This window comes from Hemitrygon akajei, chromosome 3 (genome assembly GCF_048418815.1).
Source record: "Hemitrygon akajei chromosome 3, sHemAka1.3, whole genome shotgun sequence".
NCBI lineage: Eukaryota > Metazoa > Chordata > Chondrichthyes > Myliobatiformes > Dasyatidae > Hemitrygon > Hemitrygon akajei.
The window spans coordinates 113,351,426-113,376,069 of NC_133126.1; the positions used below are offsets into that span (position 1 = coordinate 113,351,426).

Consider the following 24,644-nt stretch of genomic DNA (forward strand, 5'->3'; position numbering starts at 1 on the left):
GCTAACCATCAACCATGTAGACTAATCCAATGTAATTCTCTCCATAACTCCCCCAAGATTTTACACCGGGGCAATTCGCAGAAGCTTACTAACCTACCAGCCAGTGCCTTTTGGAATTTGGGAGGAAACCAGAGCACCCACACTGGGAACTAGAGAGACCTATAGTGTCATAAAGAGAATATGCAAACTGCACACAATACCAGAGATCAGGACTGAACCTAGATCACTGGGACCACCTGCACTACCTCTGCTACCGCAGGTGAAAGCAGTGATAGTCGGGAGGTGGTAAATGGTAGCAATTCTCAGTCAATGTTATGGTAATATGGTTATTATTTAGGACAATCACTTTCAGTTTCCACAAAGTGTGATGTTTTCCTGCAGGGTAACTGTACAAGCTGTGTTGGGCAAGATGATGCAGAACATTACGCTGATATTTGCTCAGCTATGAAAATCCTGACATTTTCAGATAAAGAGCAATGGGAAATTAACAAACTACTGGCTGCTATTCTGCACCTGGGTAACCTCAAGTTTCAAGGTATGAACAAACAGGAGAGTGTGGCAGACAAGGCCACTGGTTGGTAAGATGGTCGAGTAAACTTAATCATGTGGTCACCTTGACTGTATTGTGGGCTATGGGAATATGGGAACACCAGGAAATAGGAGCAGGAGTAGACCACTTAGCTCCTCAACCCTTCAATATGATCAGGACTGATTGACTTCATCTCCTTCTCTGTCCCAGTTCTGCAGAACTTAGAATTCCCTGATCTTTCAAGAAATGATCCACTGCCATCATTAAGCATTCTAATGATCTGATCTCCACCATTCTTCAGGGCAGAGAATTCCAGGGATTCACTACCCTCTGCCGGAAATCTCTATGTACCTCTGTTTTAAATGACCAGCTCCTATGTCCCCTTGTCCAAGGCTCTTCCACTAGTGAAAACATCTCAACATCTGCCTCGCCAAGCCCCCTCAGAATTGTGCCTGTCTTAATAAGTCAATCCCTCTTCTAAACTCTGAAGAATACAAACCCGAACTGTCCAACCACTCTGGATCGAACAACCCCTTCATCTCAGGAATTAACCTGAAGAATCTCCTTTGAACTGCCTCTGATGTAGTATCTTTTTGTAGGTAATGGGACCAAAACTGTACACAGCACTCCAGGTGCTGCCTCACTAACACTCTGCCCATTTGCAACAAAACCTCTTGATTTTTAAGCTCTAAGCACTTCATCGAAAAGGCCAAATGATGTTTGCCATTTTAACTACTTGTTGATCCTGCTTGCTAGCTTTTTTTTGTCATTTGTGTACTTAAGTCTCCCTGAACCTCACTTACCTGCGGCCTCATTACATTTAGATAATAATCTGCTTTTTACAGAATTGCAACGTCTCAACATGAATATCTTGCCGGCTATTTTTTGTCAGAGGAAGGACGTTGTTCAGTAGCCTCAGAGTAACATCCTCTATTGTATGGTTGTTACACTTCCACTTTTCATGGTAACAAATCATGCACTCTCTTTCTAAAACAATTTAATATCAACAGCTGTATTTTCTCTTTATGTTCTTTTTAAACGTACCCCAATATAAGGCACCCGGACAGAGGGAGAAAGGTTTGTCATCAGCTTAGCTCAGCTCTCCCAGCTAACAGTACTTTCTGTTTCCAACTGCTCAGTGTTTGGCTCTACACTGGCTTTCTTAACTCTACTCTGGCTCTAAGCTCCTAAAGTGCACCGTTTAGGAGCTTAGACCTTCATCTCCAGCGTCTGATGCTCTCATTAAGTGCATTTCATTTCAGACCCCTGAAGTCCAATGAACTCCCTGAATACTGACAACCTGTTTATATCTCCACTGCATGAAGCAGAGTGGGTTTCTGCTCTCCTCTCTGACTTAACAGCCCACAGTTTTCAGATCACCCTAGCTTCCCTTCTTCACTACAGGTGCTGGATTCTGGATCAACAAACAATCTGCTGGGAGAACTCAATCCTGATTCAGGGTTTGACCTGAAACCTCAGCAGATGACACTCAGCAAAATATTTGTTGCTCTCTTTATCACTGTACACTGTCACCTTTAACCTCTCCCCTATCCCTTCCTGTACCATGAGTGACTCACATTGAGACTATTTAGTTACAGCCTCTACCAATTATTCCTTCCTCTCAAAGTTCAAAGTAAATTTATGGTCAAAGTACATATATGTTAGCAGATACTGAGATTCATTTTCTTTGTGGTCATTCACAGCAAATACAAGGAAACACAATAGTCAATGAAAACCTGCACCCAACAAGACCAACAAATAACCAATGTGCAAATATAACTGTGCAGATTACAAAAATAAATAAATAAATAAATATCGAGAACCTGGGATGAAGAGTCCTTGAAAATGAGTCCAGAGGTTGTGGGAACAGTTCAGTGTTGGGCTGGGGTGAGTGAAGTTATCCTCTTTGGTTCAAGAGCCTGGTGGTTGAGGGGTAATAACTGTTCCTGAACCTGGTGGTGCAGGTCCTGAGGCTCCTGTACCTCCTTCCTGGTGGTCGAGGGGTAATAACTGTTCCTGAACCTGGTGGTGCAGGTCCTGAGGCTCCTGTACCTCCTTCCTGGTGGTTGAGGGGTAATAACTGTTCCTGAACCTGGTGGTGCAGGTCCTGAGGCTCCTGTACCTCCTTCCTGATGGCAGCAGTGAGAAGAGAGCATGGCCTGGATGGTGAGGGTCCTTGATGATGGATGCTTCTTTCCTGTGACAGCACTTCATGTAGATGTGCTCAGTGGTGGGGAAGGCTTTACCTGTGATTTCCATTCTAAGTTCTCTTAGCCCTGCAATTAAAGCCTCCCCTAAGCTCAGTTTGTGGGAGCCCTGAGCTCATCGGTTTCTCAAGCTTCCCACCCATGCCATCTCAGGCCTTCCTTTCAACTCTCCCTGGCTAAATAACATGTAGGTTATTGAAGCATGCCAGAATCAATGTGGTTTAACAGGGTAAATGCTGGGAGGGTATTTCACCTTACTGTACACTGTTGGAAGTTTGGTCTCTGAATAAAGTGTGCAATGTGGATGAGTTTCTTCTCATATAAAGCTTCCTCGTGTCATGGCAGACTGCTTTTGTTCTTAACACCTATGGTCTTTTGAACGTAACCTGCTCCAGTAACTATTTGGTTGCCCAGCACCCTTTTTCACCCACCCACGTCAGCTGATTTTGTAAATGATGTCCTCTTCTCCAAGTCTGCTCTCCACAGAATATCATCTTCTTGACCCATTTGTCCTTGCCAACGTGTATCCTTCCACTCCTCTGCAATTCCCAAAATGTCACAGGTTGGCAATCTGCAATCTTCACCACTCCATCTCCTGCTCTGGGATGCAAGCAGTTGGTATAAGGTATCATCTCATAATGACCCCCCTGCCCATCCATAAAACCCCTCTCTATCTGCTTCAGATAGTCTGACCTTGTCCATCCCATCTTTGCTCCTGTTGTGTTACCTTGGAATTCCCAGGAATCTGTTGCTGACTCCCGCCCACCCAACATTCCCCTGACACTCGGGTGTAATCTGTCACCCGGCTTGATCTCACCACAGCCCCTGCAGCAGCTTACACTGCCGGCAAACAGGAACTCTGCTTCCAGTCCTCTCCCTCCAGCTGTATGGCCACCATACTGGGCAGATCTAGAGACCTCCATTAGACCTTCAAACATAGTGCCACCGTTGGTTCCGCTCCATCACTGGTTGCCTGCTTCTACCCTCACAGCACAGGCTGATCCCACTGTACTGTGCTGAAACCTTTGTTTCTGCCTTTGACCCCCCCGAGCCCATCTGTGCAGTTTCTTATCCTACCCTACCAACTCTCTCCCTTACCTCTGTGTCCTGTCATCATCATCCCACTCAGTTCAACCAGCACTGACCTCAGCCTCGTAGGTTCAAACCTCTCGCCTGCTTTCAGCCTTCAGTTCCCCTGTCTACCCTGCTGTGAGATTGTTGCTGGGACCTCTGTTCATCCCTTCTGTGAGTGACCTAGGCTTGGGAATTGGAAGTTGGTGCTGAATTGTGCAGATTAAAGGACAACAGATTACAAACCAACACAGTACAGAGCAGAGACACTTAGAGATGGACGTATGGACAAAGGGTGCAAATGCTAACTTAACTTCAGCGTCGCAGGTTTGACATTCCTTTGTGCGATGAAATATGTTCTACCACGTGGAAAGGAATTTTATCAAAACCCAGACATTTTTAGCTAAATGCAATCAAGTTCACACTGTGAATTCATCGAAAGGCATGGAGACGAGAGTCCAGGACTTGGAGTGAATGACAAACATAAGACAGAGCTGCTTGGACACATGCATTGGTGTCAGGTGATGTTCAATGGGACTTCACTGGCATAAAGTTTGTCTGCAAATCATGTGTTCCTGAAGCAGGTCTTAAGATGTTCTTAGAGCTGAGCTGCCTTTCCTATGGCCCAGTGATCTGAAGTTCAATATCAGTATTTTCTTGTAGTCAGCCGTCCACCTACACACCCCCAACACCAGTTCGCTGTGGGTCTCTGGGTCTTCACATCATCAGATCTGAGCTAGAATATCCTCTGTCTCCTATGGGCAAGCTAATTCTGAATCCAATGGCTATGCATCCCATGCATCTTCTGGATGAGCCTCCCATGAGGGACTTCGTTACACCAAGTCCTGGACTCTCGTCTCCACGCTTTTCAATGAATTCACAGTGTCAACTTGATTACATTTAGCTAAAAATGTCTGGGTTTTGATAAAATTCATGTAACCCCAAATCCAAACTGGAATTCCAAAGGAACTTCTATTCCGCAAGGATCATAGGGAATATGGAACTCACTCCTCTATGGAGGGACGAAAGAAAGTAGAAGAATCACAATTAAGGGGAGACTGAACAAATAAATGAGAAAGGAAGAAAGGTCTGCTCTGCTATTAAATAACTATCTTAAACTGTATTTCCACCTGTCCAAATAACCTTTCACCTTCTCACTTATCAAGAAGCCATCTAAAACTGTAATGAATGCAGGATGGGGACAAAGAAGCTATTTCCTGGAATTTAGAATTTTAAAAGGAGGAAGGTAATATTGAATTTATAGAGAATCTAAGGTTGACCACACTTGGAGTACCATGCCCCATGCTCATCTCCATACCTCAGGATAGACTCCTAAGTAAACTGTAAAGTCTGAGTAAGAAATCTTGCTATTTTTGTCTTCAGAAGTGGTGTCTGGAATGGTGACGATGAAAGATTAGGAAGCCTGTCCTCAGGGAAATCTCCTGGACCTGATGGGTTCCCTGTAGAATTTTATAAATCATTTTCCTCACTTCTTTCTCCTCAGTTACTTTCAGTATTATCTGACTCATTTAATTACGGCAAATTGCCACCCTCTTTCAATGAGGCATCTATTATTCTTCTTTTAAAAAAGGGAAAAGACCCAACAGACTGTTCCTCGTACAGGCCGATCTCTCTGCTCAATGTTGATGTAAAGATCTTAGCTAAAGTGTTGGCTCATAGATTAGAAACCGTTATTCCCTCCATTATCTCTGATGACTAAACAGGCTTTATTAAAAACCGTCTCCCTTTTTTTAACATTCGGCGTCTATTTAATATTTTATACTCAGTTCCAACTGGGACTCCTGAATGTGTTATCTCCCTTGATGCAGAGAAAGCATTTGATCGTATAGAGTGGAACTACCTCTTTGCAGCCTTAGAAAAATTTGACCTCGGCCAAAGTTTCATCTCTTGGATCCAATTGCTGTACCTGTGTCCTACTGCTTCTGTTTTAACTAATTTTCAGAAATCCCAAGTATTTAATCTCAAACGTGGCACCCGTCAGGGATGCCCCTTAAGTCCCTTTCTCTTTGATTTGGCTATAGAACCTCTGGCGATAGCATTTCGAGACTGTCCTGAATTGACCGGGATTTGGAGAGGGAGTGTTGAGCATAAAGTTTCTCTCTATGCTGATGACTTATTACTCTTTCTCTCAAATCCATCTACATCCTTACCTCTAATGTTTTCACTTCTTGACCAGTTTAGCCAGATCTCTGGCTATAAACTTAATTTACATAAGAGTGAACTTTTCCCAATTAATAAAGAAGCATAAGAACTAATATTTCGTGATCTCCCTTTTAAAGTAGTCCATAATCAATTTACTTATCTTGGAATTACAGTCACAAGGAAGTTTAAAGATCTCTTTCGTGAAAACTTTGTCAACCTTTCATATGCTATAAAACAGAGTCTGGTACAGTGGTCACCTCTATCTATGTCTTTGGTAGGTCGTATTAATGTTGTTAAAATGTATGTTCTCCCCAAATTTTTATACCTATTTCAATCTATCCCAATTTTTATTCCTAAATCTTTTTTGATTCCTTAGACTCTATTGTTTTGTCATATCTGTGGCAGAATAAGTGCTCTAGAATTAATAAAATCCACCTCCAAAAATCTAAAAAAGAGGGTGGCATGGCTTTTCCTAACTTTCGCTTCTATTATTGGGCAGCTAATATATGTTGTGCTACCTTCTGGTCTTTCTTCCACGGCCAACCCGAGTGCCCTAACTGGGTGGCAATGGAGTTGAGCTCCAGTTAAGAATTATCTATATCTGCACTTCTTGGCTCTGCACTCCCTAGTAGTCTGCCCAGATCAATAGCTAATCCTCTTGTTAGACACACTTTGCGTATATGGGCTCAGTTTAGGAAATGCTATGGTTTCCAGGGGTTTTCCGTTTCTAGCCCTGTCGCACACAATCACCTTTTTTTACCTACTACGTATGATTCAGCATTCCATGTTTGGTATAGGAAGGGCATTAGACATTTTGAAGATCTTTTCATCGATAATCGCTTCGCTTCTTTTCAGCAGCTCTCTGTTAAGTTCAACCTGCCTAACGCTCACTTTTTCAGATATCTCCAAATCCGACACTTTATTGCTCCTTTAATTCCTAATTTTCCTGAAATGCCTGCGAAAAATGCTATGGACCTATTTCTTTCCATTAATCCACTAGGTAAAGGTTTAATATCAATTATCCGAGATAAACTAGCAGCCTTACGACGGGCCCCTGTGGATAAAATTAAAATGGCCTGGGAGCAGGATTTAAATATCTCCTTATCCGAGGAGAGCTGGGACTCAGTTCTCAAATCGGTTAACTCAACCTCTCTTTGTGCTCGCCATTGCCTTTTACAGTTTAAGATTGTTCATAGAGCCCATATGTCTAAATCTAAACTATCTCGATTCTACCCTGGCATTAGTCCGCTCTGTGATAAATGCAAGAGGGGCGTGGCCTCTCTCATCCATATGTACTGGTTCTGTCCTAGCTTGGAGAAATTCTGGAAAGATGTCTTCACTACATTATCGGGTATTCTGAATCAGCATCTAGAACTAAACCCCTTAATTGCTCTGTTCGGTTTTTGGGGCGAGACAGATTTATGTCTGGGTCCGACCAAATGCCGAATACTATCCTTTGCCTCTCTCCTGGCGAGACGCTTGATCCTCCTTAGATGGAGAGATGTTGCCCCGCCCACTCATGCGCAATGGCTTAATGACATTATGGCCTGCTTGGACCTCGAAAAAATTCATTATTCAGTTCTTAATTCGGATCTAAAGTTCCATAAGGTCTGGGGGCCTTTTATCGAGTACTTTCATAACCTTCCTCCTGACTAGGGTTTTTTTTTCTTCTTTTCGGTCCCTTGCTTTCAGCTCCCTTTTTTTTTCTGGTAGTAGGCATTATTATCCTCTGTTGCTAAGTGTATTCACAGTCTGGGAGTTTGACTGTCCTGACCTATACTCTTTATACTGTGTTGTGGTCGGTCTGGAGTTGTTGTTGTTTTTTATCTTGTGTTGTGGGGCTTGGGGAGGACACTAAGCTTACCTGTCTTTAATTTAGGTGCTTTTTTTGTTAAATTCTCTTCCTTTGTAGCATATTGTTACTGTACGCTTAATTTTGCACTGTATTAATGCTCCTCATTGGGATTTGGGGTTTTTAATTTGTAAAATGTTTTGAAAAACTAATTAAAAAATGTTTATTAAAAAAAAAGAAAGATTAGGAAGCATCATTTCAAGTGACAGGATAATTAGAGGACACGAGGAGATACCGGTAAAAGGCTGGTAGAGGATTGATGTCATGAAGCTTAAGAAGGGTGCCACACCTCTCACCCAAAGGGCAGGTGGATGTTTAGTTGGGGAGATCTTCTGCCATTACAGTGGGATGAATTCAACCCATTTGTCTCTATTGCACTGTCGGTGAATGTGTTCATTAGATTCTGCCCCATTTTGGTGAAATTTACAACACTGGTTTTATAGTCTGGAGGGTTATCAGAGGTTATGGCAGGACATCAATAAGATGCAGAACTGGGCTGAGAAGTGGCAGAAGGCATTCAACCCAGATAAGTGTGAATTGGTTAATTTTGGTAGGTCGAATTTGAATACAGAATATAGAATTAAAGGTAAGACCCTTGGCAGTGTGGAGGATCAGAGAGATCCTGGGGTCTGTGTCCATAGGACACTCAAAGCTGCTGCACAGGTTGACAGTGTTGTTAAGAAGGCATTTGGTGTGTTGGCCTTCATCAGTCATAGGATTGGATTCAAGAGCCATGAAGTAATGTTACAGCAATATAAGACCTTGGTTAGACCCCACTTGGAATACGTTCAGTTTCGGTCACCTCACTACAAGAAGGATGTGGATACTATAGAGAGCGTGCAGAGGAGATTTACAAGGATGTTGCCTGGATTGGAGAGCATGCCTTAAGTGAATAGGCTGAGTGAACTTGGCCTTTTCTCCTTGGAGTGATGGAGGATGAGAGGTGACCTGATAGAGGTGTATAAGATGATGAGAGGCATTGATTGTGTGGATAGTCTGAGGCTTTTTCCCAGGGCCAAAGTGGCTAGCATGAGGGGGCACAGTTTTAAGGTGCTGGTTAAAGGGGATGTCAGAGGTAAGTTTTTCACACAGAGAGTGGTGGGTGCATGGAATGCACTGCTGGCGATGGTGGTAGAGGCAGAAACGATAGGGTCTTTTAAGAGACTCTTAGATAAGTACATGGAGCTCAAACAAATAGAGGGCTACCCATAGGGAAATTCTAGGCAGTTTCTAGAGTAGGTTACATGGTCAGCTGAAGGACATGTAAGTGCTGTAGATTTCTATGTTTCTATGTTCTATGGTTCTAGAAGCATTATATCACTGGGGATCTTGAGGTAATAGAACTGGTGGAGTGTCTTTCACAACTCATTGCACCATAAAGCACTTTACAGCCAATATTCTGAACTCAGCAGAAACACCAGCAAAACAAGAACTAGAAAATAATCTGACAAACCTGGTGAACTCATTGTTTAGGAACAGAAATTTCACACACATACATACACTTGTATTCATATTCTCTCTCTCTCACTCTCTCTCTCTCTTACACACACACACACACACACACACACACACACACACACACACACACACACACACACACACACACACACACACACACACACACACACACACACATCAGTAACCTTTGGAACTCTAAAGCTGGCTTCCACTAGTCTCTCTGCAGCCATGCCCCTCTTACAAGGGAATGAATCCTTACATTTCCAGGAAGGAAGGCTTTTTAAAAGCCCTCATGTTATTGTTTTGTAAGATTTGCATGTGACTACATCAGAGAGAGCCCACAAGTACAGAGTGCCAGAAATCAGTTTGATCTCAGGAATAACAAGTATAACGTCTTTATGTTTTCAGTTTTCAGAATTCACCACTGACCTCATGTTGTCCTCACTTGTATATTCCTCTACAGCCACTGTATATAATAACTTGGACTGCTGTGAGCTTTTGTCTTCAAATCACCTCTCCATGGTAACCAAGTTACTTGAGGTAGGTAAATCAGTCCTTATTAAATACCCGGCGTGGTTTCTTACAGAATGAAGAGCCTGTGAGAATAGGCTGTTGTCTGTGCCTGTGAGTGAGTAGGAAGATATCCCATTCCTCATGGCACTTTGAGCACCATCTTTGTCCCTGTGGTATTCTGGTACTGATGCACCATCAATAACTCTCCGAGACGTGAGGCGAGATAAAGGCTTTTATTGGCTGGAAGAAAGAACAAGCAGCAATTGACCACCACACTACATCCTGGAGACTGAAGCCAGGGCTCAGGCTCCAATCACCTTTATACCAGGGTCCGTGGGAGGAGCCACAGGAGCAGTCAGCGGGGGGGGGGGGGGGGGGGAGTGTGTCCAGACAGGTATACGTAGTTCACCACAGGTACCATATCTCGAACTCCTGTGGTGCCTATTGTAATGGTGTCACTGGACTGAGACTGAGGTTTGAGTTTGCGCTTTGCTGCTAAATGTGGCTGAAGAAGAAGGAGTACTGGCCGATTCATTGCATCTGTTTGACAAACCCTACCCACCCCTCTCACACCCTGCACCATGGCCTCTCTAACCCATCTGGCAATGACATAAAAAAACACTCTGAAAACTTTGCATCAAAAAACCTCTCCATCTCCCTCACTTCCCATCCACCATTAAAATTCTTCTTGAAACCTCACAGATGGCATGAAAACAGGTCCCTGTCCTAATGAGTCCATGCTGACAGCCAAACACCAGCTAACACTAATTCTATTTATTCTTCCCACATTCCCATCAACTATCCCTGATTTAACCACTCACCCACGCATGAGGAGTAATTTATAACAGCCAGTCACACACCTTGGGCTGTGAGAGAAAACCAGGATATACACAAAGCCCACGCAGTCAAGGGAGAACGTGCAAACTCCACTCAGATAGCACCCGAGGTCAGGATCAAACCCAAGCCTCCACAGCTCTACCCACTGCACCACTGTGCCAACCCTCGCCTCCCACCACAGGGGTGTAAGCCCCTGCCAGTGGTGGTGTTGGGGGGACTGCACATAATGCATGGTGAGTGGAGTGTGCAGACGAGGTGAGGCTGGGAATTGTGTATGGTGGTATCAGCTGAGAAGACACTTGCTGCCCTGTGAAAGTTGCTGATCCAGCTACTGCCTGACACACATTCCTCACTTCCCCTGACAGGTATTCTCAAGCTTTTAAAGTTCTTCCCAATCTGTACCATCACGAGTGGCAGATTGCAGACTGCAGAGGTTGTTGCCGTCAATAAAAATGTGGAAGCACCCAGCCGATCAAACTGATGTGGGCCAAGAGACACCGTAATGTTTCCGAACTGGCTGGCCTCTGCAACCCCGGCATTGTTGTTGCTTATTTATTGAGATACAGTGTGGAACAGGCCTTTCTGGCCCTTCGAGCTGTGCTGCCCAGCAACCCCTCAATTTAACCCTAGCCTAATCACTGGACAATTTAACCTGCCAACTGGTACATCCTTGGGCTGTGGGAAGAAACTGGAGCACCCAGGGTGAATGTACGAACTCCTGAGTTGCCTGTTCTATAAGGCGTTGTGCTAACCATTATGCTACCGTGCCACCGCATGTCAGAGATATTCCCTTAGAAATATCCAGCTGACCCGCTCTCTTCTGCAACATAAAGATACAAATACAACAAAATAAATAAAATTAAAAAGATAAGGAAAAAACAATATAAAATAAAGATAAATTGTCTTCTCTCTTTCCAAGTTCATGATCTTGAACCTGGAATATTAACTATTTCTGTTTCCACAGATGCTCAGAATCAGCGTTGTTATCAGTGATATCTGCAGATTTTCTCATGTTTATGTTGTGAAATGTTTTGTCTTTTGGCAGTAGTACAGTGGAAAATGTGGGAAGACTACTATAAGTTACAATAAGAAACAAAATAAACACATACATAGTGCTAAAGAAGAATAGTGAGGTAGTGTTCATGGGTTCATAGACCATTCAGAAATCTGATGGCAGAGGGGAAGAAGTTGTTCTTAAAACATCGATGGTGGGTCTCCAGCCACCCATACGTCTACCTGATGGTACTAATGAGAAGAGGACTGCTTGACCCCCTGAGTATTTCAACATTTTTCTGCTTTGTTACAGGTTTCCAGCATCTGCAATTTTTTTGAACTTTCATTTACTCTATTGGTCTTGTCTTGAAAACTTTTATTTACTCTATTGGCTTTGTCTGGATTCAAACCAGCCAACCATTCCTCATTCTGTTGTTATCAAAACAATTCCAGAAACTTCCTTGGAAAGTAGAATTTCTCCACTGTTAGTTCCAACCTTGCATATTTCTCTTAACAAGAAGGCAATTGAGGTTTAAGAGTGCCCTTTGATGTTATATCTCTCTCCACTTCCCTTCTTCTTGCTCTCTTTCTGGCTTACAAATTCTTGCAGTCCTGGGATTTGGTCTGAACATTTACTGAAGTTAAGGAACCTGAGAGGTTTGACTGTAGTGATTTAGTAGCCTCTCAGCTGGATACCTTCTGCCAGATCACCTTCATGTTTCCAGTGAGGCCTTAAAGCCAGAATCTGCCTGTACCCCATGAGTTACCACACACTCGCCAGATGCCCCTTTGGAAGAGTGGAGTAATTATTGTCACATGTACCAAGATACAATGAAAATCTTTGTTTCACATGCCACCCATACAGAATCATTTCATTTCTTTAGTACAAGGGAAAGTGATAACAAGTCAGAAAATAATTACGAAGTGCAGTGCAGGTAGGCAATCAGGTGCAAGGCCACGACGAGGTAAGCTAAGCCATCTTGTCTTGTCTCTCTTTGCTGCAGGTGGACCTCATGGTACTGGAGGATGGAATGACCAACAGATCCATCTTAATCCGAGGAGAAAGTGTGTCAACCCCAATGAGTAAGGCATGGGCAGCCGGTAACCGTGACGCTCTCGCCAAGGTAATGCACTGTCAGCCGTGAGTCAGTCAACGGCAACAGGCAAATATACTCCTCATCCTTGCAGCCCGAGGAGCACTTCCATTTCCTTTCAGTTCATGGGTCAGAAACAGGCCCTTCAGCCCACTGACCTGTTTTATGCTACTCCCATCTCAACCCATCCTCATCCTCCTCAAATTCCCATCAACTACCCCCCACCCCCAAGTACCCCCACCTCTAAGGCCAATTTACAGTAGCTGATTAGCCTCCTGACCTGCATGTGTTTGGGATGTGGAAGGAAATCATAGCATCCAGGAAAAACCCACACGGTCACAGATAAAACATGCAAACTTGCTACAGGTAGAACCAGGGTTCAGCACAGAATGCAGGTCTCAGGGGCTGTGAGGCTATGGCTCCACCAGTTGTACTGCCCATTTTCTTCTCGTCCTCTCGCTTCCTGTCTTGGATGCATTGATTCCATAGCCAAGATAATTCCATGTCTGCTACTTGCCTTTGCCACATACGATCCTCCCCCCACCCCCTGCCATCACAGGCTCCACTTGTCCCAATTTAATTGAGGCCATAGGCTCACTAGGCCAACATCAGCAATTGGTGTTGCTGCATCCTGTCTAGCAGCAGGACACTGACTGGCTGACCCTGATCCAACAGAAGGATAAAGGATTGGCCATCCTGAGTTGTTCTGCCATTCAGTGAATGTGTGGTGTAGTCTACAGTTTCCTTCGTACCTTTTGATGAATGAATCCTGGATTTGAAATGAACAATTTGTAATTGGTTTATGAGTGTCACATCTACGGAGGAACAGTGAAAAATTGTTTTGCATGCCATCCGTAGAGATCATTTCACAATATAAGTATATCCAGACAGTACAAAATAATAGAACACTAAATTAATAGAACACAAAATATAATCGATCTAAAATGAGGAGAAGTATCTCCACTGAGTGACAGTGTATCTTTGGACACTAAGTTCAGTCAAAGCAGAAATCTAAAAGATACCTGGATATTATGAGAATCAAGGGATATGGAGAAAGTGCAGGAGAGGTAGAAGAGCAGTCATCATCTTGAGAAAAGGCAGAACAAACTAGAGGGGCTGAGTGGCCTAGTTCTGCTCCTATTTCATATGTTCTTCTGTTCTAACAGTCTAACATCAGCTGCTGTTTATGCATTGAGATGCAAATCTCTATCACCTTTTGCTCAGGGAAGTGTTTTTCTAGTTGGAGCTAGGTAAGATTTTTGACTGCATCACTAATCAGTTGAACTAGTTTTTGGTAGTTCAATTTCGCTTAATTGTTTATTTCTTTTTAATTGCTTGGAAAATTTGATCAAATTACCTCTTAAACTTCAAAACTCCAAGGAATGCACAGGTAGTTTTCATAATTTCTCCTTGTAAATTTACCCTTAGAAACTACACCTTAACAAAACCAGGAACACTCGGTAGGTCAGTCAGCATTTATAGAGAGAGAGGTATTTCATGTTTCAGGTTGAAGATCCTTTGTCAGAAATGGGAAAGAGAGAAAGCAAAACAGTTTTATGTTGCAGAATAAGTGGCAAATATCTCTGCTTGGATACAGTCTGAAGGGATGGTTCTTGAACTCACTTGAGAGATCTTTGGGAATGCAGAGCGGCTTAGCTGGTTGAACCACTGTCTAAGAGCTTCAGAGGCTCAGGTTCAATCCTGACCTCCTGTGCTCTCCATGTGGAGTTTGCATATTGTCCTTGTGACTCTCTGGGTGCTCCAGTTTCCTCCCACACCCCAGGTTAATAGATGAATTGCTTCCTGTAAATTCCCCTGAGTGTGCAGGTGAGTGTAGAATCTGGTGGTGGGGGTGCAGTTGATGAGAATCTGGGAACAATAAAATGAGATTAGTGTAAGTGAATGGAAATAAAAACAGAATCCTACTGATGCTGGAAATATTTAATAAAAGCAGAACATTCTGGAAATACTAGGAGACCAAAGGATGCGCCTGTTGGAAAAGAAACAGAGATAACTTTTTAGGTTGAAGACCCTTCCTCAGGGCTGAGGAGATAAAAGAAACTGGTTGGATGAGGGCGATGTCTCTGGTAGCATCAAATTGCAGTACACTTGTGGGGATAAGTTGTAGAAAGTTTATCGGGGCAATGAGTGAATAGGAGCAGTTGGAGAGTGAGAACTGTTAGAGTGATTCTTGGTTTTAGCGCATTTACATTTGGCAAATGACTTGGCTACCAGTCTTCACGTCTGAATATGTATTGTGGATTTATTTTGGAGTGCAGCTCAGCGAGCAGTTGGAGAGTGAGAGCACAGAGAAAAGAATGTAGGAGTTGTAAAATGCAGAACAGGAAGACATAGAGCCATAGAACAGTACAGCACAGTACAGGCCCTTCAGCCCTCCATGTTGTGCTGACCCATATAATCCTTAAAAAAAAGTGACTGTCAGGTCCTTCCATTTCAGAGAGGAAAAAGTAAACAAGCTAAACCAATTGTACAGATGGACAGTAGATGTAAAAAAGAAATTGTGTTACCTAATTCAATATCGAGTCCAGGAGGCCACAGCATGCCTGGTCAGAGGATTAGGTGCTGTTCCTCAAGCTTGCAATGGACCTCATAATAATAGCGCAGGAGATCACAGATCGATAGGTCAGAGTTGGAGTGGAATGGGGAATTAAAGTGACAGTGATAGAAAGATCAGGGACATCCTGAGGAATGAATGCAAAGTGATCAACCAATTTGTGTTTGGTCTCTCCAGTGTAAAGGAGACCACATTGTGAACACTGATTGCAGTGCATCAGATTGGAAGAAATACACATGAATGCTGTTTCATCTGGAAAGACTGTTTGGGTCCCTGGATGATGGGAAGGAAAGAGGTGGAAGGATACGTGCTGCATTACTTGTAGTTGCAAGGGAAAGTGTAGTAAGAAGTGGGGTGGATGGTGGCAATTGGAAAAGTGGACCAAGGGGACGGTCCCTGAAAACTGCTGGAAGAAGAGGGAAGTGTGTGTCTGCTGGTGCAACATCTGAAAGTGGTGGAAATTGAGGGGAAAGATCTGTGGAAAGTGGAGGCTGGTGGGCTGGAAGGTGAGTACGGGAATAATTCTTGTTTTGTTCTAGAACGGGCTGAGAGCAGAGGCATGTGAAACTGATGAGGCGTGTTCAAGGGCTTTGTTAGCAATGGTAAAGGAGAAGGAAGACTTTTCAGAGCACCTGTACAGAAGGCCTCATCATCAGAGTTGATATGATGGAGATGGAGGAACTGGAAGAGTGGACTAGTGTGGATTATCTGGCATGTCTCCTGAGTGATATCCAGAAGACAGAAAGACGAGTCAGAATATGACCATGTGAGGGCAGGACAGAAACTGGCAGTCAAAGTAATGAAACCATCGAGTTCTGCATGACTACAGGAAGTAGCGTCAATGCAGTACTGATGGACTGGAAATGTGTGGCTAGGTGGGTAGTGGTTAAGGTGATGGGCTAAAGGACTTGTTTCTATGCTCTAGGACTCTTTAACATTAGCATGTTCACTCTTACTTCCTGTAAAATCCCAGGATAGAATTTACCTAGTCTTAGGGGTTTAGCACTGTTCACCCCCCACATCCCCAAGATGCCAAATGCTGGTGGAAGCTGGATTTATTAGCACAAAGTAATGTAAACTTAATTTAGACAACTCCTAGTTGCTTTCTAACCATTTCTTAGTCATTGCACATGACTGCTTGCTGCAGACAGTAAGTAAGTGGACCTCCACAGAGTCATGGCCACCTGGAAATCAGTGTAGCGGGTTTACAGCCGTTGTCTTCTCCGCCTGAAACTCACTCATCCAGGAAGGGAGGCTCTGGAGGTAATTGCAAACTTCACTGGAGACTTCTCCCACACCTTACAACAAACTCAGAGTTCACAGAGTTCTTAAATATTTTTCCATTTTTCATGATCTGGGATTGTCAGCATTTATTGTCCACCCATAATTACCTTTGAGAAGACCATAAGATCATTAGATATAGGAGCAGAATGAGGCCATTTGGCCCACTGAGTCTGCTCCACCATTTCATCATGGCCGATCCATTTTCCTCTCAGCCCCAATCTCCTGCCTTCTTCCCATATCCCTTCATGTACTGAGCAACCAAAAATCTATCAACCTCAAAATACATTAAAAAAATTTAGAAAGTGTTTAACCTTTTCCTTTCTTCTACCAAAGTGCATGATCGTACACTTTCCTACGCTTTATTCCATCCGCCATTGTTTTGTCCATTCTCCTAGTCTGTCTAAGTCCTTCTGTAGCCTCTCTACTTCCTCAAAACTATCAGCCACTCCACCTATCTTTATATAGTCTTCAAACTTTGCAACAAAGCTATCAATTCCATCATCCAAATCATTGACATTTACTGTGAAAAGAATCAGTCCCAACACAGACTCCTGTGGAACACTACTAGTCATAGGCGGCCAATCAGAAAAGGCTCCCTTTATTCTCATTCTTTGCTTCCTGCCAATCAGCCACTGCTTTATCCATGCTAGAATCTTTCCTGTAAGTTTGTAGCTTGTTAAGCAGCCTTGTGTGGCACCTTGTCAAAGGCCTTCTGAAAATCTAAGTACACAACATCAACTGATCTCTCTTTGTCTATTCTGCTCGCTATTTCTTCAAAGAATTCCAACAGATTTGTCAGGCACATTTTCCCTTGAGGAAACCATGCTGACTATTTTATTATGTGCCTCCAAGACCTGGGACCTGGTCATCTTTAATTATCGACTCCAACATCTTCCCAAGCACTGAGGTCAGAGTAACTGGCCTATAGTTTCCTTTCTTCTACCTCTCTCCCTTCTTGAATAGTGGAGCGACATTTGCAATTTTCCAGTCTTCCAGAACCTTATTGAACCATACCTGCATATTGAAATCCCCCGTGACTATTGTAACATTGCCTTTCTGGCATGCATTTTCTATCTCCTGTTGTAATTTGTAGGCCACATCCTTACTACTGTTTGGGGGGCAGTATACAACTCCCATTAGGGTCTTTTTACCCTTGCAGTTCCTTAGTTCTATCCACAATAATTCAATACCTTCTGACCCTATGTCACCCTTTTCTAATGATTTGATTTTACTTTTTTACCAACAGAGCAATGCCGCCCCTCTACCTTCCTGCCTGTTCTTTTGATACAATGTGTATCCTTGGACATTCAGCTCCCAGCTATAATCTTCTTTCAGGCATGATTCATTCAGTGATGACCAAAACATCATACCTGCCAATCTGTAACAGTGCTGCAAGTTCATCTACCTTATTCCGTATACCGCGCGCTTTCAAATACAACACCTTCAGTCCTGTATTCACCCTTTTTAATTTTGTCTGCCTTATATGTAACCCTCAGGTTCGGCCCGCATGCGTTTGTCTAGGGGAAGACAGCCTCTGGCCCAGTCAAGCTGAGAAATCTTATTTGTGTGGATGCTGGTTGATGTGTTGCCCGGTTACAAATCCACACCGCAAAATATCAGACAGTACACCATATGCAATAAACGATTTTGCTTTATAATTCTTAATCTGACTATAGGGTTAGTAAAGAAAACAAAAGGAAAAAGGGCCCATTTTACTGAAACAGTCTAACGTACACATTGGAGCTCACGGTTGTCCGTCCATTTGGTCCCCATCAAACTCCTCCGAGAATCATTGACCCACACTCCAAGTCCACTCTGTCCTGCGGTCTACCAACTCTCTCCGCTCGCGTATTCTCTCTTCATCCCTCACCGACAAAAGACCACGAAGCCCTTCTCTCAGACCCACAAGAAAGAACAACATGGCTCTCATTGGATGGCCCACATTCCACAGCCCCCGTTATCTCCAGTCAAAGCCCAAACATTGCTGCTACAGAGAAACCATTACATTAGCAGTGAAACATTACAGATTGTTACATATATGTTGTAACCAACTCATCCTGTTGACTGCAATTTTTGCCCTGTCAACAGCCTCTCCTCACTACACATTGCCTCTGTTTGTAAACCAGTGACCTCATCTTCAGCACTGTCATCCACCTTTCCTATGATACTTTTTGCATTGAAATAGATGCACCAGTTGCACCATGCTCAACCTTTTGATTCCTAACTTTGTCTGCGGTCTTACCAACAACTGTCTCCCCAACCTCTCCACTAAATGTCTTGTACTCTGATTCCCATCCCCCTGCAACTCTAGTTTAAACCCCATCATGCAGCATTAACAAATCTTCCTGCAAGATATTAATCCCCGTCCATTTCAGGTGCAAACCGTCCTTTCTGTACAGGTTCCACCTTCCCTGGAAGAGAGCTTGATGATTTAAAAATCTTAGACCAACTCCTTAGCCATGTATTAAACTGTATAATATTCCTAGTTCTAGCCTCACTAGCTCGTGGCATGTGTAGCAGTCCTGAGATCACAACTGTGGAGGTCCTGCCTTTTAACTTAGAACCTAACTCTCTGAACTCCCTATACAGAACCTTGTCACTTGTCCTACCCACGTCATAGGTACCTACACGGACCACAACTTCACGGCTGTTCACCCTCCCACTTAAGATTGCTGAGGACCTGATCTGAGATATCCCGGACCCTGGCATCTGGGAGGCAACATACCATCCAGGAAACACACTCAAAATGCTGGTGGAACGCAGCAGGCCAGGCAGCATCTATAGGGAGAAGCACTGTCAACCTTTCGATCCGAGACCCTTCATCAGGACTAACATCCAGGAATCTAGTTCTTGCCCACAAAACCTCCCGTCTATTCCCCAAACTAATGAATCCCCTATCACAGCTTGCTTCTCCCCCCCCTTTCCTTCTGAGTCACAGAGGCAGACTCTGTGCTAGAGACTCGACCATTGCAACTTTCCTCTATTAGGTCATCCCCCCATCGGTATCCAAAGCAATATACCTGTTGAGGGGGATGGCCAAAGGGGAACTCTGCACTGGATGTTTAACCCCTTTCCCCTTCTTGATAGTCACCCAGTTCCTCTGTTCTGCACCTTGGGTGTAACTACCTCTCTATATGATTATCTATCATCCCCTCAGACTCCCAAACGATCTGGAGTTCGCCCAGATCCAGGTCGAACATGTTAACGCGGATTGTTAGAAGCTGCAGCTGTATGCACTTCTTGCAGTTGTTGTTATTAGGGACACTGGGCGCCTCCTTGCCTTCCCATATCCCACAAGGGGAGCATTTACTATCCTGCCTGGCATCCCTACTGTCCTTGCCGAGCAGATATAAAGAAGAAAATGAAAGAACTTGAACTTTTCTGTCCTTTGCTTTCTCTGACTGAAGCCTCGAAGAACTAAAGCCTCAAGATCACCACTCTGACTCTGTCCACTCAGACTCTGTCCACTCAGACGATGGCCGCTCTGACTCTTTGTCCACTCTGACTCTGTCCATTCTGACTCTGTCCGCTCTGACTCTGTCCACTCTGACGATGGCCGCTCTGACTCTGTCCACTCTGACTCTGTCCACTCTGACTGTCCACTCAGACGATGGCCGCTCTGACTCTGTCCACTCTGACTCTGTCCACTCAGACGATGGCTGCTCTGACTCTGTCCACTCTGACTGTCCACTCAGATGATGGCCGCTCTGACTCTGTCCACTCTGACTCTGTCCACTCTGACTCTGTCCACTCAGACGATGGCCGCTCTGACTCTGTCCACTCTGACTCTGTCCGCTCTGACTCTGTCCACTCTGACTCTGTCCACTCTGACTGTCCACTCTGACGATGGCCGCTCTGACTCTGTCCACTCTAACTCTGTCCGCTCTGACTCTGTCCACTCAGACGATGGCCGCTCTGACTCTGTCCACTCTGACTCTGTCCACTCTGACTGTCCACTCAGACGATGGCCGCTCTGACTCTGTCCACTCTGACTGTCCACTCAGACGATGGCCGCTCTGACTCTGTCCACTCTGACTCTGTCCGCTCTGACTCTGTCCACTCTAACTCTGTCCGCTCTGACTCTGTCCACTCAGACGATGGCCGCTCTGACTCTGTCCACTCTGACTGTCCACTCAGACGATGGCCGCTCTGACTCTGTCCACTCTGACTCTGTCCGCTCTGACTCTGTCCGCTCTGACTCTGTCCACTCTGACGATGGCCGCTCTGACTCTGTCCACTCTGACTCTGTCCGCTCTGACTCTGTCCGCTCTGACTCTGTCCACTCTGACGATGGCCGCTCTGACTCTGTCCACTCAGACGATGGCCGCTCTGACTCTGGCCGCTCTGACTGTCCACTCTGACTCTGTCCACTCAGACGATGGCCGCTCTGACTCTGTCCACTCTGACTCTGTCCGCTCTGACTCTATCCACTCAGACGATGGCCGCTCTGACTCTGTCCACTCTGACTGTCCACTCAGACGATGGCCGCTCTGACTCTGTCCACTCTGACTCTGTCCGCTCTGACTCTGTCCACTCAGACGATGGCCGCTCTGACTCTGTCCACTCTGACTCTGTCCACTCAGACGATGGCCGCTCTGACTCTGTCCACTCTGACTCTGTCCGCTCTGACTCTGTCCACTCAGACGATGGCCGCTGTGACTCTGTCCACTCTGACTCTGTCCACTCAGACGATGGCCGCTCTGACTCTGTCCACTCTGACTCTGTCCACTCAGACGATGGCCGCTCTGACTCTGTCCACTCTGACTCTGTCCACTCAGACGATGGCCGCTCTGACTCTGTCCACTCTGACTCTGTCCACTCAGACGATGGCCACTCTGACTCTGTCCGCTCTGACTCTGTCCACTCAGACGATGGCCGCTCTGACTCTGTCCACTCTGACTCTGTCCACTCAGACGATGGCCGCTCTGACTCTGTCCACTCAGACGATGGCCGCTCTGACTCTGTCCACTCTGACTCTGTCCGCTCAGACGATGGCCGCTCTGACTCTGTCCGCTCTGACTCTGTCCACTCTGACTCTGTCCACTCTGACTCTGTCCACTCAGACGATGGCCGCTCTGACTCTGTCCACTCTGACTCTGTCCACTCAGACGATGGCCGCTCTGACTCTGTCCGCTCTGACTCTGTCCACTCTGACTCTGTCCACTCAGACAATGGCCGCTCCGCTTGCCCCTGCCTTCCTTTAACGTGCTGTTGCTAATCAATCTCAAACAGCGATTGGTCACTGGTCAAAGGTCTTTCTCACTGTGCTGACCTGCTGCTGCCTCTTGTCCCCTGAAAGAGAACCTGGTTGATGTCCCTTCACTTCAAAACTTCCAAGGTTTCAGATTGGATGCTGGACAAAGCTCTTTTTTTCTAGGAAGCTGGAAAGCTAAGTAGGTAGTAGTGAGCCAGCTTGAACTGCTACTGTGCTTCTTCTGAGGGTGTTCCTACAATGCTGCTGTGGAGGGAGTTCCAGAAATTAGACTCACAGTGGTGAAGGACTGGTGAGGTCAGGTTGGTGTGTGGTTTGAGGAACAACCTGCAGGCTGTGGCTCTCCCTCATCCCTACTGCCCTTGTGCTTCGTGGTGCTCCTCATACATACTCTGTATTCGCGCGTGAGTGTGTATATGTCTGTGTATGTATGTGTGTGTGTGCACGTGTGTACATTTGTACAATTTGCATGTGCATGTACAGTATACATACACAGAATACACACATATATATGTTAATTAGAGGAAATAATGTGTGTGTATATATATAATGCTGAATAATTATGTGACAGGAAATAGGAGTGTGTGTTTGTGTGTGTGTATCTGTACGTGAATGTGTGTGTCTGTGTCTGTGTATGTGTGTATTTGTGCCTGTTTATGTGTGTGTGAGTACATTTGGGTATGTGTGTGTGTCTATGTGTGCATATGTGAGTGTGTATGTGAAGATTGGATTGTGTTTCATTTGGAAGCTCTTTTTATTACAACTCATGTGGTCGTTTATTTTCTGCTTTGTTCCACTGACAATCTAAATCAACCTCGCAAAACGAGCCTTCACCCACCCCACATACCTCATGTGTGGTTCTTGTTTTCCTGCTCTGACTCCAGATCCCTTAACACCTAAAAATCCTGTTGATTTCTGTTGAATCCACTCACTGACTGGCTCTCTTGGGTAGAGAGATTGACTCCCATCTGAGTGAAGAAATGTTCCCTCACCCCCGTCTTAACCAGGCAATCTGAGATGATGATCACATGTGAGTTCTGAATGCTCTATCTTTAGGGAAATCTTTACTCAAGAAACATAGGAGATCATCTCTCTTTCATCTAAACTTGAGTGGGAACAGGCTCCACTCGTACAGGTATTAAGCCTCTGTCACACATTTATGACCTGCAACTCATTCCTAGGGTCAGATTCCTGAAGTGGGATGGGGTGGGGGTGGTATCTATAATCTGGAGCACACAAGAATGTTTAACACTTAATCTGTGCCAGTGTTTGAAATAATACCACCTCTCTGTTTCTTTCAGGCAATTTACAGCCGTCTCTTTGTGTGGATTGTGAATAAAATTAACACTGTGATCTACACACACCCTGTCAGTAATCCAGGAAAGGTCTCATCAATTGGTCTGCTTGACATCTTTGGCTTTGAGAACTTTGATTTAAACAGGTACCTAGTTTCCCTTCCATTATTTTGCAACAGGGCAGAGAGTAATGTATGGTCTGTTTCACTTATTTAAACGTATATGACTTATTCTCTGTCTTGCATGGTTGCTTGGGTTGTCTTTGAACTCTCAATGTGCATTGGGGAATTTTGTTTTCATTGGATCTCATCCACGAGCGGGAGAAGGCCCAGGGTTGCAGGCCAGGGAGTCAAACAGAAACACTGCATCTGTGGCTCCTCCCTTTAGCCTAAAGGGGTGGAAGGAGCGGACAGCACTGTTACTCAAGGGCTAGAACCACTGTCTCATGGTGTCCAAGACCCATGTTTGATCCTGACCTCTAGCCCTGTGGGGAGTTTGCACATTCTCCCTCTCACCCAGGAGCTCTGTTTTCCTCCCACGTCTCAAAGACGTGTATGTTTGTAGGTTAATTGGCCATTGTAAATTACATCTAGTGTGTAAGTGAAGGGTGGAAATGATGAGAGGGTGGGGAGAATAAAAGCGGATGAATGTGGGATTAGTGTAAATGGCTAAGATGATCGGCACAGCTTGAGTGGGCCAAAGAGCTTTCTCCTAAGTGGTAAGAACGTATGACATGAGACTACAGTAACTATATCTCATAAGTACCGTACTACATTTACAATCCCCTGTGGACCTCTATAAAGACAAGTTCAGATTTTCATCTTGTAAACTTAAGATGTACACATACATATTTATAAAGTCATGGAAAGATTTTGAGGAGGTGATGAAGGGGAGTGATGAGAGTAGAGCAGTGGATGTTCTAGACATGGACTTCATTAAAACTTACAGCAAGGTTCCTCATTGTAGGCAGATCCAAAAGCTTAAGGCACATGTAATCTCTGGAGACTTGGTCAATTGGATCCATAGTTGACTAGGGTAGAGTAGACGGGGTGGTGGTGGAAGGGTGTTATCCTGGCTGTGGGTCCGTGACCACTGGTAAATTGTTCTGCAGAGATTTCTGCTGTTTGTGATTTATAATCAGTGGCCATTTTATTAGGTACAGGAGGGACCTAATAAAGTGACTACTGAGTGTATATCAATGAGTCAGACTAAACCGGGTGTGAGGTGATTATTAAGTTAGTAGGTGACACAGAATTTAGCAGAGTTGTGGGTACTGAGGAAGGCTGTTGCAGGATAGAAATGAAGTTTTACTTGAACAAGTGTGAGGTGCTGTACTTAAAGAGGTCAGATGTAAAAGGGAAGTATATAGTTGTAGGATTTTGCGAATAAACATTTTATGTGCTTAACAAAAGCCACAGCCCTTTACTTCCATTACAAACAAACCAAAAACAGTCACCTTACACTGACATCATTATGTCAGACACCATCTCTTAAAGTGAGCACAACAACTCAATGACTGTGTTTGTGAGTTATGCAGATCAGTTTCTGTTATGAACAATAT

At 44.5% G+C, this 24,644-nt stretch overlaps 1 protein-coding gene across 1 annotated transcript in view; it reads left to right on the plus strand.

Moving 5' to 3' along the window:
- LOC140725310 (unconventional myosin-VIIa-like) overlaps positions 1–24,644 on the plus strand; it is a 156,651-nt gene that overhangs the window by 21,785 nt on the left and 110,222 nt on the right. The window contains exons 8-11 of the mRNA XM_073040619.1: positions 382–535; positions 9,744–9,820; positions 12,628–12,747; positions 23,090–23,229. Coding sequence (XP_072896720.1) covers positions 382–535; positions 9,744–9,820; positions 12,628–12,747; positions 23,090–23,229 — 491 coding nt within the window. The remainder of the gene's footprint in view (positions 1–381; positions 536–9,743; positions 9,821–12,627; positions 12,748–23,089; positions 23,230–24,644) is intronic.